This window comes from Artemia sp. Qi Xiang Cuo, chromosome 1, assembly GCF_049724085.1.
Source record: "Artemia sp. Qi Xiang Cuo chromosome 1, ASM4972408v1, whole genome shotgun sequence".
Taxonomy (NCBI): Eukaryota; Metazoa; Arthropoda; class Branchiopoda; order Anostraca; family Artemiidae; genus Artemia; species Artemia sp. Qi Xiang Cuo.
Window position 1 is genome coordinate 34,625,744 of NC_142794.1, and position 18,909 is coordinate 34,644,652.

Here is an 18,909-nt window from a genome sequence, read left to right on the forward strand (position 1 = left end):
CCTACCTATCTTCACTTTTTTTCCTTATAACCCTAGGTAACAGAATCGAAAAATATTATTCGTAAGCCTTTTATTTTATATAGCTGACGTCTAGATGAGTAGCTAAAACTATTTAATGGCTTCTCTGGAAAACATCTATCATATCTTCCTCAACTTTTGGAGGCACCCAAGCTTTAGAGCCATACTTGACTATTAGCATTGCTGCGGTGTCCTGTGTCGTAATCTTAGTTGTAAAACTTTTCTTCCTATTCTTCCAAACTTTGTTTTTAGGCAAGAAAACTCTCTGTGCCTTGGTTATTCTACTTTTAACACCTTTACGCCATTCCTACATTCGGCAACTTACTAATTCCAACCTTAATTTGCAAACCTCTTACCCCAAATTCTCAAAACCTTCAAAAATTCACCAATTTGGCTAATACTTTTAACTAGAGCACTCTACTTCATCTGCCTAATCAGAGTCTAGATTAGTTTTACCATTTTATTTAACACTATGTCCTCCCATAGCCTCTGCTGTGTTCCTTGGAATGAAGTTCATTAGTATAACCATTTTAAACCGTCATGAGACACAAACTGCTTAACTATGGAAACCACAAAGTTATCCTTATCCAAGGAAATAGAAAATTACTGTAGAAGACTACAGACAATAGAAAATAAAAAGAGTTTTGGAAAAAAACTATTATCTTTTTGTTTACTCCACACAGAAGCAACGAAGTTCAAAGTACTAAATAAAACCTTTCACAAACAGTTCTTTAAAATGACACCAACGTCTGAAGTCCCTCACATGCCATTAAAAAAATGTTCCCTCCCTGAAACCTTATGAATTTGAAGTTTTAACCAATTATTTTTAAAAATTTTCCTTACAAGTTATATATATGATATATCACTTAGCACATCATATTATTATTATTATTAACTGTCTCTCTTTTCTTTTATGGAAGAAGACAAAAATTTAACTATGCATAATTTTGTACATAGTTCTAAAATCTTTTCGTTTTTCGGTCTCAATTTTCTTGGCTCAAATTTTATTTTTCTGGTTTCACCTGAATACTGGCAATGGTGAAACAGTGGCCGAATCTAAAAGCAGAAATCCTCAAGATCTTTCTGGAAATTTTGACCTAAAAGCTCACAAAGTGTACACACAACGACTATTGACTGTAGGCGATAATGGAAAACAAAGAACACTTTATGCAAGCTTTTCATCCCAAATGTCAGGGGTTGTCTAGGGGTTTCATCCCAAATGTCAGGGGTTGTCTAGAGGTTTCATCCCAAATGTCAGGCAATAATTTATGATATACTTATGATGAATAAAATAATCTAATTTGTAAAAATTAACTGTGCTAGAGTACTGTGTTTTGAATTTTCTAGAAAATTCAGTTAACAGAACTTGTCAGAAGAATTTCAAAATGGCATAAATCAGCAGATTGTTATCGCCTCAAGATTATTATTGCTTCAAGAAATTATTAATGATTTTAGACAAATAAGATGTAAAAAGAAATAGAGATATTTAATATTTATATTAATAAATAGTTATATTATATTATATTTATATTAATAAGTAGTTAATATTTATAATATAAATATTTATATCTGATATAGATATATTTTCGTTTTCTTGTGACTAATAATTACGTAATACGTTATCATAATAATATAGAAAAAATATATGCTGTGTTTCCCCTCGTATACAAAAAAAAAGACAAAAAAAGGAACATTTTGAGGTTTTTTTTTGTAATTTTCTTGTTATTGAAAATCTTGAGAATTATTAGACCAAATTAAGCCAATGATTCAAATTTAATATACGAATCTGTAATCAGTGTATAAGGTCATAAAAATATGAATGTATTAGACGCTTTCCTTTAGCACTGGATTGAATTTTATGCTTCTTCCTACATAAAGAGCAAACCCATTTGAAGCTTCAAATACTTAGATCATGCTTTCCAGAAAAAAAAAAAACAAGATCATAGTGCTAGTATTTATTGACAGGGCTGGACAACCGGGTAAACAATCTATACAAATTCAGATGCATAAAATTTCATCCATGGTTGTATTATTACCTCTTTTGTATGAGATAATACAAATTATCTTTGGTACAAATTACCCAATTGTATCATTACTTCATCCATGGGTGTGACGTCTGCATTTCAGAGCCACACAGAAACATTCCAATGGGATCAAATCGTAAAATCTGGTTGTAAAAATCGTGTCACCATATCAAGAAATTTAAAGATTCTTAGGAGCCACCGCGAAAAAAACTTTACTGTTCTTGCTTTGCACGACTCGTAGCATCTTTTTTAAACTTCTTCTTCTATTTAACAGCGGGCGGGCTTTTCAGTGATACTATTTAGCCCTACTATTTAAACATACTATTTAAACATAAAAATCAAAATATTAGTTCTGCAATTTCTTCCACAAAACTATGTAATCACCGCGTTTAGCCCTCTTTACTAAACTCAACAGCATTGTCACTTCTGTCTAAGAAAAACGAGGTTTCATTCCTCAAATTTTAAAACAATGTACATTTGTGTTGGCATTAATGTGTTTGCTTTTTAATGTTATTATTCATAGTTTGCCTTATAAAGCTTTCCATTTTTTTTTATTCCTGTCTGATTTTACTGAAACAAAGATTAGGCTCAGAGCTGGATATATATTCTTTTTCATTTATGGTTTTTTATTCCTAAATTTTTAATTATGGTTCTGAAGTATGGGCGCTCCGAAAATTTGCTAGATGTTTTCAAGAGAAATTGCCTACAGATTGTTCTGGGTAGCTGGCTGACTGACCATATTTCAAATAATAGGTTGTATGAAAAGTGAGGTTCAATCCCGCTCTCTACGGCTATACTGAGAGAAAGGTTGAGATAGCTTGGGCACGTTCTGCGGATGAAGTTTTACAGACTGCCGAAGGTTGTTCTTTCTGGCCAACTGTCTAGGGCTAAAGAAAACGTAGGTCGTCTTTAATTGTGGTGGGAGGATGCTTTAAGGAAAGATTTAAGGGAAATTGGGGCTTCCTGGGAAATTGTAATGAAGGAGGTGTTCAATAGATTGGGATGGAGGAGCGTACGTGGCTGTGTTGGCCTCAGATGGTGCTTTATTTTTCTTTTCCTTATTTGTAACTATCGTAAAATAGCAAGGGATTAGGATGCTGTTTTTTGTTACTAGGCATCCAACTCTAGGATATGTGTTCATTATACAGAATATAGTCTAGGAAATGAGGCAACTAGTAATAAAAAAAACAAATATAAATTTAGTCTATACAACATTCCAGTCGCCTATATTTAAAATTAAATTATACGCTATATCTTATTCTCTACACTTTTTATTTACATATGAAGGGTTCCTTTTCAATGGTTCTATCTGGAATTTTCTATAACCGAAACAAAGAAATGTTACGGAAAATGAAAGAGTTTTTTTAATTGTGCTATTTTTTCCAATGCATATACTTTTACTATAGAAAAAGAGTAAATTAAAAGTCTTAACACTAAAATTTAAATTTCTTGAAAAACAAATTTGGACAATCTGACTGGACTTTGTTTCATTGTAAACAACAATTTCTTAGGTCAAACCCTTAAAATAAAATATTATGCATCATTGAATTACCTGCTTGCAACCTTTATTCTTACATTGAGTGCCAATTTGAATTTCTTCATTGTCATCTTTGTCTATCTGTACAATCACCTCACCTTGCTGTTTCCTTTCTTCAAATTCTTTTTTCAAGCTTGGAGATAACGTTGAAGTTATTGCTTCCTTAAAAAATGAAATAGGATACTAAAATTTGAGATACATGTATGATTATGTCACTAGTGTATATTTTATATGATTTATAAAATATAACTTATTAAAACAGGTTTAATAAAACATTGTGGACGTGATAGAAAAGTGAGAAATATAAAGTTTGCTTACTCTAAGTAGCACACAACCATAATTTTGATGGTTGTATTATAGCAAGCAGAATACAACCATCAAAACAGGCAAATTAAGCAGAGAATATAAGAGAAATCGGAGGAATCTATGCAATTTGTAACCATCTGGCCTCAAAAGATATATCATTTTTAAGTGGATTTGACCCCAACTTTTTCTGGAAGTTGATTTTACTCTGGACTATTGCTTAAAAAACTAAGCGCTTTGACTAACCTGATCTTAGATACATAAAAGATAGATGAACTTTTATTTTCACCAAAATCTTCATGGCACTGCCAAATTTCTTTGGTATAATCACATTAAAAAGCATCAGTTACATTATACAAGGATAGTCACATTAAAAATTGAATACTTAACATAAAAAAAAAAACAAAAAAAAATATACTAATCAATACTCCTGATTTTCGTTGTAAAAATTAACGAAACTAGGTATAAAACTTCGCTAACCGCTGATGGGCACAGCCTATCGGCTGAAGTTTCTCAATAGGCACTGCAACCCTGGACGTGAGTCGTTTTGCTATGGATTGAGGGGGCAAAAGGGTTTTGTGGATTGGGTGGATCAGAGATTTTCTTCCGAAATCCATGCAGAGTTTTTCTCTTCTTTTCTAGAGTTTCCATTTTGAACTTTATCACCAGCTCTTCATACGACATTTCTGCCTGCTTTGAAACTATCATTAGAGCACTTTTCTGAGCTCTTTCGATGCTGGCGCTTTGCTCAGTAGTCGGTCCAAAATGCCATACAGAAGCCACATATTCCAGAATTGGGCGAATAAAAGATGTAAATATTCAGAGGAGGAGAACTGGAGGGCCGCCATATTTCGACATAAGCTTGAGCATCTGCAGCCCAGCATTTTCCTTTTTTACTAGACTAGATGTGTTTGCTTCCCATTTTAAATCATAGGTAATAATAACTCCCAAGAGTTTAATTTTCCTTACTTTAAGAGAATCCGAGATAGTTGATAGAAAATTTGGTTCAGAAGAATTTAAAAATGAAATAGTTAAAATTGAAGATTTACTGTCATTTACTTTCATGTTTAAAACGGAAGCTTTAGTCTTCACATTATTAGTTAAAATTTGAGCTTTACTACATTTATTTGCTACACAAATTTCTCCAAGGGTAAGGTCGTCAACATATTTCCAGCAGTCTTCACATTCATTTGCGATATTATTGATCATAACTAGAAAAAGGATAGGACCCAGAAAGGTACCTTGAGGCACACCAAAAAAAACTGGCTTGGGTTCAGAGAGAGACTTCTTATATTTAAAAATTTGGAACCTATTTATTAAAAAACTCTGAATCATTTTTACAACAGCAACATTCACTCTAAAATAAATTAAAAGCTTAGAAATTAAAATGTTATGATAAATCAAATCGAAACCCTTTTTAAAATCAATTGTTATTAAGTTTAGTGGGTAAACTGAAGAAGTTGAAATGCAATTAACAACTTGTGTTAGTGGCTTAGTCAATTTTTCAGGAAATGCTTTTATAAGTTCAATCGGAATATCTATGAGAGTTATACTAATTCGTTTAAGTTTCTCTATTTTACTAAAAACTTGATCATCAGAAATAGTAGGTAAAGGCACGCCATCGTGTGGAATTTTCTGATACTCTAGGTTCGTTTTATTTACATCAAGACGCGGCAAAGACTGGATTATTCTAGCCAAATGACCATTTAACTGTTTAGCAAATGTTTCATCATTAGAGTCTGAACAAAAATCAACACCACTAGAGGATTTTCCACAAATTCGTTTTATTTCCTTATACCACATGCTAGGCTTTGATACAAAAAGATTATCAATTTTTTTATGGTAATACTCAGCCGCACCTTTTCTTGTCATTTTACTTACTTTGTTACGGAGCATATTAGCATTTCCTATTTTATCTTCTTTTCTTAGTTGAATTTTATGCTGAATCAAATCTTTAATTTTTTGGGTTATGTATGGACGATCTGTGTTGCACCGCTTGAGCGTTTTCTCAGTAAAGCATTCTTCATATTTATTTCTTAATTTATCTTCCAAAAATCTAGCTTTTTCATCAGAGGACTCTAAATTTGCTACCTCATCCCAGGACTCGGATGTAATCCAATTTCCAAATTCTAAGAGGTCCCTGTCCAAAAGAGGGCGATAGGAAACCTTCTCAATGACATATTTTACTTTATACGAAGGCAGCGGAGCCCACTTTATCATGTAGTGGTAGCTACCACCAAGGGGAGGTGGGTTTTGAGGTTCATTATAATATTCTGACAGATTTGTGCAAATTACGTCGAGTTTAGTATTACCTTTAGTAGTCGGAAACTTTACTATTTGCTTGAGTCCTTGACTTCTGAGGAAACTTTCAATTCTTAGATTGTTCTTATCACCAGTAACGCAAACTCCAACATTTGGGTACTTAGAAGTTATAAAATCAATACACAAATCTAACTTTTCAGCCAAGACCTTTTTTTGGAAAGATGCCATACTAGGTGAGCAATAAAACACTCCAATAACAATACCAGTTATAGATCTTGGAAGCTTTTTTGGTCAAATAATAATCCAAATCATTTCAAAATCATCATTAATATGGGGAATCTGCAGAAGCCGCGGCGCCAACTGCTCACGTGCAAAACATGCTACGCAAGCCACCTTTCTTACCTAACGGATGATTATGATGTCTTAGTTTAATAAATTGTTTGTAACCTTGTATTGTAAGATTTTCAGGACTTTGTTTATGTACTTCTGTAACTGTAATAATATCAGCTCCGGTAACATGAACATAACCCTCAAGTTCCCCCATTTTATCAACGTTGAGACTTTCCGCATTTAAAGTAAAAAAAGAAGGAAAATGAAAATGTGATTGAGGGACTTCTTTTTCAATAACTTTAACTTTGCTTACTTTTGCCTGTTTTGGGAAAATCTGTTTAGGCGGGAGAAAAACTTCAGTTTCATCTAATTCAATAACTAGGCTATCTGATTCATCATGAAGAGCTGCAAAACGGTCACGGGACAGAAACGGTGACCAAGGAGCAAAAAATATATTAGCATTCGTCTCACTATTTGAAGTTTTAGAAACTCTGTATAGAGCTATTACTTGTGGATCGTTCTGCCTGCTTTCTGAAAATTTCGAAAATGGTTATGCCAGGGCATGGTGGGAAGAAGTGGGGGAGAAGTACGTATGGGAGAGGGAGGAAAACTGAAAGGGGACACTAAAGTAGGGGTATTCAGGGATGGGGGGCTTTGGGGATTGAATTGTGATGATTGAAAGCTTGGTAGAGATTCGAAACTATTTTTTGTCTGATATTCGCAAGGTTGTCGCTGACACCGGCAAGCGCCACCATCAGGGAGCGATAATGACGTACTCGTTGGCACATGCCTTCTTATTTTCCGAAAGCCAGGAGTGACGTGAGCAAAAATGCATTCTCTGTCAGTACAAGCTAAAACACTACACAAATTTAAGTGGTCAAAACTACAATCATTTTTGTTGCAATATTTTGATCTAAAATTTAAGCATATATGTAAAAACAGACACTTTTTCTTCCGTCTACAAAACCCTCGTTCAAAGAACCGGTAAAGCGTGTTGTATTTACGATCGGCACTGTCCTTTTTACAGCCGTGCGTTCTTACGTCACTCTTCACTGCGAGAGTCGGAATGGGTACACTTACACTAGCTGATGACGTATCACCAGGATTCATTTCGTCTGTTAAAATCACACAGTCGTGGGCTACGCTTGGGCTAGATTTTATGTTTTGCACTTCATTATTAGGGGGTGAGTTTTGGTTAGCAAAAGCGAAATCATTGTCCGTTTGCGTTGACACGGTAACTTGGTTCCGGGAAGTTTGCGAAGGGTCACAAGGGTGGGTTTCAATAGCCACAAAGAGTTCTTGTTTCAGCTGGGCTATAAGAATGTCTTTAACCTCCAAATGACCTGTCAACACTTTAATTTGATCGTTCTTTTCCTCCAATTCTGACAGAAAAGTTGAGTGCTTTGTCTGGATTTCTAGATTTTCTGTTTGAGATGCCGATAAACTGTTTTCCAGGGTCTTAATTTTCTCACTTAGGCGAATTGTTTCGGATTCATAATTAAGAATGTCTACCCTTACTGCAGACGGCTTAGTCCCTTTTGGTAGCTCAGGGTTGGGTTTTGGTCCCGTAGTAATTTGTGGTGAAGAGGTGCCGATTCCGCTTCCTCTTACAGATCTCTTTGCGCTAGGATTTTGTCGGGGTTGTGGTGCTTGCGACTTTGGAGTCGCGGGATTTTTTTTGTATGACCGTCGATGCATAACTATTCACCGGTATGGTCCTTTATCCCGATTTGGGCACATTTATTAACTCCTGTGCGGTACCAGCGGCTGCATACTGACACACATTGGACAGAATTTGTGGTTATCAGTAGTCGGCACTCGGGAAAATAATTCTTTGGTTTCGACATATCACAGAGTGGGTGCGGGGTGAATTTATATTATAGACGAAAGAAGATTCGTAAAACGAGACTCAGTGAGTGGAAAAGCGAAAAAATCTTCAACTCAATCGGTGAAATTTTTATTCTCACTTATTCAGCTGCAACAGTGGTCATGCAATTAGTAATTGTTATAAAAATAGTATTATTCATCCAAAATTCAAAACAATCAATAATCTAAACTATTTGCCTATTAGGTCAAGGTCACTGAATCCTAATTATTGATCCAAAATTCCAAACAGTAGATGATTTAAAATATTCGCCTATTAGGTGAAGGTCACTGAATTAATCACAGATAGACTGGTGATAAAAAAGTCTCATGGGAATAATCTATTTGCAGGACTCCAAAACTAATCAATTATCAAAAATTAAAGAATATTGCCACTCAATTTGCTATTTCTAGCCACTTTACGCAACCCCCAGTGGGTTTTAATTTGCCCACTGTGCATTCCATTTCACTTTAAAATTTAGTCTCAATCAGTGTTTTAATCTAAATTGTTCATTAATGCTTTTCGTCAAGTTTTGCAACCCCCCCCCCCTCGTTTTCTGTTCTAAAGAAAAAAACAATTGAGTGAGCTAGACAACTAATTAAGTGGATTTTAGTTACTGTAAGTTAGTTCCAATTTTCACTTGTTTTTAATTCCCTGTCCTTTTTTCCTTCTTCTTCTCAATCACTATTCTGTCTATATTGTTTCTCCTCTTTATTTCTCTCCCCCTTTTTCTCTGTTACATTTTTATTTTGATAGGATTGAAGGTTTCAATAATAAAGATTTAGATTTCTGCTATGGGAGAGTATTAGGATTTTTAATGCTAGTACTAAAATAGGGAAGAAAGGGAAAATTGGATGAAGAACAAACATGTGGAGAAAACACAAAACATAGGCATGCAGAATTTTCTGATAAATAAATATTTTCCTTAAGTCTTTTAAGTTTGTTTTTATTTCTTGCTATTTTTCTTTTGTACTGTAATATGGTTACTATCACTTACTTTATATTTCCTCCTGTTTCTCAGACATGTTTTCCCCTTCCTTCTCAATCTCTTTTAACACTTATTTGGTGCCTAAATTCTTCCAAATTCATGGGAGGTTTTCTTAAAGTACCAAGAATATCAAATAAAGCAATTTTTTTCCCCTGGCTCCATCTTAGGTATAATTATACATAAAACTTGGGACTTTCTACAAATTTTCTTTTGGTTCATATATAAGAGTTAAGATCCTTTTCATTACAAAAGTTTCTCCTAGTTGCCACACTGAATCATGAAAAGAAACAAGTGGAAGCTTTTCCTGTCTACACAAAAAAACAAACAAGTATTGTATCACCCAATTTACCTTGCATCTTATAGTTGAGTATTTTCAACAATCAATAAGGTGCTACAACCGTTTTCTTTGGAACAAAATATAAGCTATTATGACAATGTCAAAACTATGTAAGAAAAGTAATATTTTTAGATTCAGAAGAAAAAAAGGATTCTATTGGTGTGTCAATTGTCAACTAAAGAGATAATTACAACAAAATAAGATAGCCTAATTGGTTTGTCTAAAAATATGTTCCTGTAAGTAAGTCATTTAACTACTAATTTTAAGTATTTAATCTTGAAGAATTTTGATAATAAATAAATTAATGCATACCTTAATTTTTTAGTTGTTAAATGATACAATTTCTTTCAATTCCTATTTGATAACAAGATGTTAGGGTTATATCCTTACATAATTTCAATCATTCAATCACTTTTTTTTACCCAGTTTACTGTCAATTAATTCTAGAATTTGTCTTTTGCTATAGTAATCAGGAAAGTTACAGTTTCTAGAGGTCCATGACAATAAAAAATTTTCGCTTATTTTCACACATGTTCATATTTTTGAATATGATGCCTGCTAAGTGTTAAGACCACATACCTGCATCAAACATCTTTTGTATTAAAAATTGAATTCCTGATTAAACTGAATTCATGGTTTTCCTGATTTTTTAAGATGTATATGGTTGTGTAAGTTTTCACTTAACCAATTTAAAGAACCAAATTTCATTTTTAATGTCATGTGTACTTCAAAGACATTAGATAGCTGCTCTAGACAACTGCACTTTCAATCACGTATACCAACAAAAAGTCCCATATCAATATTAAAAGGTCGTTTTTGCCTAAAAAAAATGCATAGTCTCTTGACAGATTTAGCCTTTGAGCATGCAGCCAAATTGAATATGCCAATTTTTTTTTGCTCATATCATCAAAATGCTTAAAATGGGAGTAAAATTATCTCCTATGGTCTTTGGAATGACATGATTTTTGGTCTCCTAATTATGTGACTTAATTAATTAATTGAGCCATTATGCATATATCATTTGGCCTTCTAGTGGTGGCTATGTTCATTTCATTGTTTTATTGTTTTTGTGAATTTTTGAAAATAAGGATGTCAATCAATGAATCGAAATAGCTAGCTTTGAAATAGTAATCACTGGAGAACATACTATTCAACTTGATTTCTCTTTAATTAGAGGATAGTTCTTACCAGGGGAGAATCAAAGCTTGGCCTTGGCTTTAGTTCTTCTTCTTTTGGTAAAGGAGGTCTATAGCTAACCACTTCAGGCAAATCAGCTTTGAGGGGTTTTGGTGTTTCTTGTGGCTTCACATCAGAATGTCTTGACTTTGTGCAACCCTAAAAGTGAATAAATGATATGACAATTTGCAGACATTTTCTGACAGTAACATGAAAAGAAAAATGTGATTCTACATGACACACATACTTATTAGGTCCATATAAAAAAAAATTCTAACTTAATAACAAATTCTAAGTAAAAAAGGAGAGATAATCTCATTCTTTACTAGAGAAAATAATGTTTAAATACTTTAAGTATTCTTCTAATTTTAAGATATTCTACTTTGCATAATAGGTAAAAAAAAAAGGACACCTTTATGATGAAACAAATAGGCAATAAAACAGTAATTAAAAATTTAAATTGCAGATAACTCTTACAATAGTCTAGGCTATACAACAAACAGCAATTCTGGAAACAAAATTTTTTCATAAATTAAGGAGGGATCCTAAATATATACTAAAAAAGATGCTGCAATCTTGTGGCATTTACAAGACTCAAGCTCCAACAGCATCAAGGGCGCCGGCAGAAAATATTCCAGGGGGGGGGTGCAGATGTCAAAATAGCAGTGTTGGTTGGGTGACAGTTTAGGTGGTTTAGTGCACCAAACTACAGCTTTTCCCAGAAGAGGACGAATTTACAATCAATTTAAAATTCTGAGAAGCTAATTGATTTAAAACTATCAAATTTAGGCTTCTCAGTTGCAAAAGAATTAATGCCTAACGGTGGCAGTACTGGATTCAACCAAGTTGATTCACTTTATTTGTATTGAAATTAGCCTATGTTTAGTGATCTGTAATTGCATATCAGCTATAATGAAGAGGGTGAGTCATTGTTTAGGTGGGGGTAGGGTAGATTCCTACTAAAGTACATTTTAATGGAGAAACTGCTTACTCTTCCTGAGGCTTCAGATAAATGTTGAAAGAGGTCGGGAGGGGGGGGGGAGTAGGAATTAAATTAAAATGTTTCTATATACAGTTAAAATGTTACATTCCCATATCTATAAGCACAAAGGTGGAAAAGGCAAGGCAGGTCATCATCAGCCCCGCCAGGAAATTTCTTTGGGGTGATAAATATTGCTAGGAACTTAGTTTGCAGCAAAATTAAATGGTAATTTTTTTCTTTTTCTATTTATATGAATTACTTCAATGTATTTAAACAAATATATGTAATGTATTTAAAGAAATCTATGTAATGTATTTATCGACAAGAAAATCCTATTGTAGAGGTTGTGATGGCTTCCAGTTACGTAGAAGTTCAAAAGTCTCGGAGAATTTCCATCCATACAAACAATAATACTCCTTTTCATCCAACCAACTTCTTTAGTAGTAATATTAACAAGGAGTTTTTACCAAAATTACTATTCATTGCCAATTTTTGAAGTATATTCAAATTTTATCCAAAATTGAAATTGCAAGTTTAAACATAGGACAGGACTAATCAACGTATAATTATTGATTTACGCATTTAAAAAGCAATTAACCAGGGATTTAAGGGACCAGTACCTCAAATTGTATCTTGGTTTAGGCCTGGGTATGGTTTGGAAAACAATCAGAAATTAAATAAAAAAGAGATTTCATTAAGTTTAATCTTACCCATCAAAAGCTAGGAGCCTGAGAGAATTTGTCTGATTTTCAAAAAAAAAGGGGGAAAGACCTCCAAGAAGTCATAGAATTTTAATGAAAAACACATCATCAGATTCAGCATATAAAAGAACTCTACTGTAGAGGTTTCAAGCTCATATCTGCAAAAATGTGGAACTTTGTAATTTTTGCCAGAAGAAAGACCACGGATGCATGATTATTCGTTTTTTTTCCTAGAAGCGATTGTATCAACCCAGTTACCCTAGTTCATTCTAGTTCTAGTGCCCTTTTAAGTGACCAAAACATTAGAGGGCAACTAGGCCCCACACCACTCTTTTTCCCAAAATCATCCAATCAAAATTTTGAGATAGCTGTTTGTTCAGCATAGTTGAAAGGCCCAATAACTATGTCTTTGGATATAAACTGACCCCCTGGGGAAAGGTATTTAAGTTATAAAATTTGTCCATTGTTTCATTTGTTATTGGGAAGTATGTATACATTTTTTGGGTGGGGAGGAGATGACAAATTTTCTGCTGGGAGAATTTTCCATGGAGAGGGAAGTTTCCAGGGGATGAACTTTTCAGGGGAAATTTTATACTGGGTGAATTTGCTAGAATTCCTATATGAAATTTCTTTATATGTTTTGCTTTCTCTTTACCAATTCGATTTAAGGTGTGGTGATGTTAAGGGATTTTTTTTCTGGGGAAAATTTTTGCCAGAATTGAGTTGTCCAGAGGATATCTCTATGGGGAGGGGGATTTTTCTGTGGAGGTGAAGCCAGGTATCCTGGCGTTATTTAAAAACGATCAGAAACCAAACAAAAAACAAGTTTTTTTCAACTGAAAGTAAGGAGCAACATTAAAAATTAAAACGAACAGAAATTATTATGTATATGAGCGGGTTACCCCCTCCTCAACACCTTGCTCTTTATGCTAAAGCTTAGATTGTGTCCAAGTTCTTTAAAAACAACTCCTGAAAAACAAGGGTTGTTTAATTAGAACAATAAATATTTTTTTTGAAAGGGGCAAAAAACTGTAGCATGAAAATTTCTGTTTGTTTTAAGTTTTAATGTTGCTCCTTATTTTCAGCTGAAATAACTTTTTTTAAGGATGAAAAAATGTTTTTTTTTTCCTTTATTTTATGAAGCTCAGGGACTAAAATTTTTCTAAAGGAAATGGAAAAAGTATCTCAATTAAATTAAAAGTATATAAAAATGAAATAAGGAAGTAATTACAAAAAATACACAAAACAATAGCCTACTTACAAAAACTAAGATATGAACTCCCAGCATTTGGTTCAGTTGAGCAATGCTGAAGTGTTGGATGAATATTTTTTTAACAATATTGACAGTTACAAAGTAAAACACAGTTTTTTAACAAAGTAAAACATTAAAGCTAAGATTAAGAAAATCAGATAAAAATTTAAGTAAATATTTTAAATTTAATTTTGAATACCAATATATTTGACACCTTTATGCTTCATAACTGTAAAAAATTAAATCTTTTTCAAAGCAAAAACTAGATAAATACAATCACTCCTGAAAAAAAAAGATAATAAAACACAAAAAATGTATCCATTCAGGGGCGAAAATACAGAAATTCCCAGCATTCCATTCAGGGGAAACATTTCTGATTATAGTTGCTTCATATATCAGCTCAAGGGTACTCTTGCAATGCAAGCAAAAGTTGATGGCATATTTTTACCGAAATTGCCCCTTATTAAGTTGTTTTCCTTGTGTTTTCTATAATTATACGAACTTTCTTGTGTTCTAGTAACTGCACCAATTACTAAGAAACATATACATATTTAAGATCACCATAAAAAGCTGATTCTTTGATTGAATATTATCAATAGTTAGGCTTGTATATTTTGTTATTGACAAGGCTTGTTATTCACTTACCTTTTTTACCATTATTAGTAGGAAGAATGTAATTTTTTTTTGTTGCTCCAACCAAATCCTATAGAAAAAATGTTTGTTGAAAACTCAAAAGGGGTCACTCAGTCACAAATTAGCACATTTATTTTCCTTATTAATGTTCAAAATCTATTGGCAGGCATCCAACAGGAGGCAACACACATTTTTTCCATGGTTTTTCCCTATTCTACTCCCTTTCCGTTGGTTCTTTGTAATTACATATAGTCCCAAATTCCCCCCCCTGCTGGCGCCCATGAACAGAACATGTGTTAGCCCATTAAAGTAGACATATGTGTCATTTATTTATTCACACAGCTACAGTAATAATTAATCCACTCATCAAACTTAGCTATCCAATAATCCTAGACCTTTGCATGCTGATTCACATACACTCTTAGCTTAGGAAAAAATTGTTTCTATCCTCAATTCCTTTCACAACAAGTAATAGCCTAATTTGTTGCTGACTTCTGGTCCTGCATATTGAACAGATTACAAAGACCTTACATTCACAGGTAGTGAGACATGAAAATTATAATCATTTTGCATAATAGAATCATGGAGCAAATCTATAAACTAATTTGAAAAACATACCTAAGGTTGACCATTAATACAATTACATGTAAACAGACCAAACTAAATTTAACTAGCCCAAAAGATCTACACTATTAGTAACTATTCATATTGTCTATTGACTGCTTTCAAATGTGATCACCACTTTTATTGCTTTATTGTGCAACACTGTAAGAATGATAGACAAATTTAAAATAGCTGACCAAATACGTACACTGCATAGAAAATATGAATGAACCAGTGAAAAATAAAGCATTCTTACCACTTATACAGAAAAACCAGAAACCCCAGCAATGCTGTCTTTACTGTGCTTTAATCTTCTTGAGAAGTGCTGCTTTTCTGGTCATCCTGCAACATGGTTTATATAAGGTTGCTTTCTTCTATATGGCTCAGAAGTTCCCCAAATTTAAGTGGCAACTTTAAAAATCTTTAAAACCTTATAAATTGGGATTGAGCAAAGGAATGGGGCTCAAAACACTGTTCTTGGATAAAATTCAAGTTTAAGAAACTTTTGGCTATTTTGAAAAGGGGTTAGATTTGGAAAATAAACTCTCAGGGATGGGTCTACAGACTGAAGTATGTCCTGGGAAAGTGCTTTGAAGTACCTACCTCAACTTCATTCCCCTCTAGAGGGAAGTGACCTTTGATGACCATTAAAAATCTTTGTGTTATGGGGGGAAACCTCGCAAAACAGATCCTCTGCTTAAATTAAGTACAAGAAACTGTTTTCAGCTTCATAACTTTGCTTAATCCCAATTTATGAGGTTCCAAAGATCTACAAATAAATTTCCAAAATTTAGAAAGAAAAAAACCATTGATATGGTTTAAAATTCTATTCAAATAACAGGGATTGCATTTTCAGATCTAGAACCAGAGAAAGAGAAACTGATAACAGAAAATTAAGGTAAATTGCTGTTTTTTTAAAATTTCAATTGGTTATAGACCTGTCAATTAGACAAATTTCTAATGCTTAGAAATCACAAAAGGTTTAACATGGAAGCTTGACAATACCTTCCCAGAGTATATTTTTGGCCCTGGATTCATTACTGAAAGGGTGTAAGCCTAGATAGGCTCCTTACATAAAGAAACATGTTAAAAATACAAATCTTGCTTCATAATATGCAGAATAATCATAATTAATACATTTTGCATGGGGAGAACCTTTTATCTTCCCTTCTTTCATTGTTATACACTTTTTTTTAAACAAATTTCTGTAAAATGAGCATGGATTTGATAAACATTTTCTCAGTTTTTAAATACAAATTGAACACCATCAGTGGTAAATATTTCTCAAATCACATGTTAACAGAAAAATAGGGAGAAATTAGGTTAAGTTAGATGGCAGTTTTGCATTTGTTTGAGCATGTTGTCAAGACTTAGAGAATAGACACACAAAATCTAGAAATGTGGTAGAAAAAATGTAAAACAATGAGAGAAGTAAAGATAAGGGTTCTCTCCATGAAAATGTGTTACCTATGATTATTTTGCATACTATGAAGTAAGAATTATTTTCTGAGCATGTTCCCTTATGTGAAGGGGCTTATCAAGGCCTATACCACTGAAAAATGGTTTCATTTTTCTAACCTAACCCCTTTCCAATATAGTGAAAAGTAGGCAAGCTGAAATTTTACCCTGTTCTTGTGCCTAATTTGAGCAGGTGATCTATTTATGTCACAAAAGACAAAGGTTTAACTTCTATGTCACAAAAGATTGTTAAGGGTGATCAAAGGTCAATACCATCACAAGGGAGGAGGAATGGAGGCTTTAAAGTTGTCTATCTTCCAAGAAGATCATAAAGGCTTTGAATGCACTACTAAAAGCTTAATTTACTAAATCAACTAGTCTACTCTCTAAGATAGTAAAAAGCCCCAAAAATTAAATTTTACCATGTTGTTAACTCCCCTCAGCTAGGCTATTTTTTAAGAAAGCAAAAGCTGGGTGTCCAGGTTTTTAGGTAAATTTCTAGTGGGCCATATAATTTATCTAGGATGAAAGTGAAAATGTCATTTGGTGCCTTTTTATGCCCTTTCATCATTCAATAATTGCTTCTGGTGCTAGTTGCATCTTGAGCAGTTAAAGGGGCCCCAAATGTATTCTGTTTTTGTAACCAAACAAAGAAGTTATCAACAGTGGTTAAGTTATTGAAAAGTGGTTAAAAACATATCACTAGTTTATAAATAAGTATTTCTGGAATACTATACCTATTTCAAAAATACTTATTGATAACAATTCAAACCTCATTTATTGGGCAACTCAAATATAAACATTTTTCTTTCCATTTCAAGTTTTTCAAATGCTGTTGACAAAAATAGCGCTGAATATTGCAATTCAAAACTTTGCTGTCAACAATTCAGGGTATATATTTGCACATTGACGGGGGGGGGGGGGAGGTAAAGTTCATGGTAAATTTCTAGTGGGCCATATTATTTAGCTAAGATGAAAGTGAAAACATCATTTGATGCTTTTTTGCTCTTTCATAATTCATATAAAATACCTTACGGGTCCATTTAAGGGCTCAAGATGCAATTAGACCCAGAAGTAATTATTGAGTTATGAAAGAGCATAAAAAAGGCATCAAATGATGTTTTCACTTTCATCCTAGCTAAATTAGGCTATAGCCTATGGCTCACTAGAAAAATACCAATTTTTACTGGTATACTTACAGTTATATTGAGAAACTCAGTAAAGTCAGTTGTTTGCTTCTTACAACATGACCATCCTTTATAAGCATCATGAAATATCGGAACACCAGGATGATAAAGACATGCTTCTGGATCATTCTTATCTATAGCAAACTCCTTTCCACAGCCTTTGTTGTAGCAGATAACCATCTTTAATAAACTTATGGATAATTCAAATAGCCTAATGAAATATTGGAGTCTGTGAATAAAGTCTTTTTTAGTATTCCTGAACCATATTTAGTTATCAAGCTCTGCTAGTAGAATTTTCGAGAACAACGCTACTGTTTTTCAAATTTTGGCAAATTCACGATGCTTGTTTAAACGAGCCTGATTCCACTTTAGGGTTGCCAACTTGCACACTTTTCGTGTGAAATGCACTCTTTTGTTTTCATTGCACTCTTTCACACCACGGACCGGATTTGCATTCGTTTTGCCTATTATTTGCTCTTTGCACTCTTTTATGAAATGATGATAGAAAAAGTATTCAGCAAAATAAAAATTCAAATTAAATTGTTGAAGTGCAAAAGATAGAACAGCTAGCGGGTATAATCTCTGTTGTCTCTGCCTGGGCCGTCCCCCAGGAGTCTTCCTGGTATTTCCAACCGCTTACGAAGAAGTAGATCAAAGTATAAATAAGAAGTGAAAACGCGTGAAAAGTGAAAACTCAAATAGAAGAAGAAGAATAATTATAGCAACAGCAGCAACTTTATAAGAAATTTAAAATAAATTTTCTTGTGAAATATTATCGCATTTAATCAGCAGTTGTACCGAACCAATCCTGCTCAATTCATCCTCAGTGCTATACTGTGGTGTTTCTCCTCCCAATAGTATAGTGCAGACGGTTTGATATCATTCTATATCCCTTCTTGTTTTAGTTTTGTTTTTGTTTAAAGCTTTTTCCAATAGGTAATGATTAGAACTCCTCCAAAAAAAACTCCCCCCAGATCCCACCTCAAATACCAGTGAAAGTGATACCCATCTTGGCTGGTCAAGCACACTATCTCAAAGTTCAAATGATAGCTCCAATTCAGAGAATAGGACAATGATAAGTGTAGGGGCTAATGTCACCATAAATGATGATAATTTTATTTTTTTTTTTTTTATTTTATTTATAACCCACTGTACAATAAATGTAAAATAGTGGAGTAATACAAACACAAAAAAAAAAGAAAAATAACAGCGACAATCTAACCACAAATATAAACACTAATAAAAAAAACGGAT

The 18,909-nt window shown here is 33.3% G+C and overlaps 1 protein-coding gene across 1 annotated transcript in view; it reads right to left on the bottom strand.

The window, feature by feature from the left end:
• Positions 1-17,971, bottom strand: part of mora (cysteine and histidine rich domain containing protein) — a 36,069-nt gene extending 18,098 nt beyond the window's left edge. Inside the window, exons 1-3 of the mRNA XM_089094586.1 lie at positions 17,668-17,971; positions 10,852-10,998; positions 3,595-3,741 (exon numbers count right to left, since the gene is read on the bottom strand). Of these exons, the coding sequence (XP_088950712.1) occupies positions 3,595-3,741; positions 10,852-10,998; positions 17,668-17,835 (462 nt within the window). The 5' untranslated portion in view covers positions 17,836-17,971. The remainder of the gene's footprint in view (positions 1-3,594; positions 3,742-10,851; positions 10,999-17,667) is intronic.
• Positions 17,972-18,909: the final 938 nt, after the last annotated feature.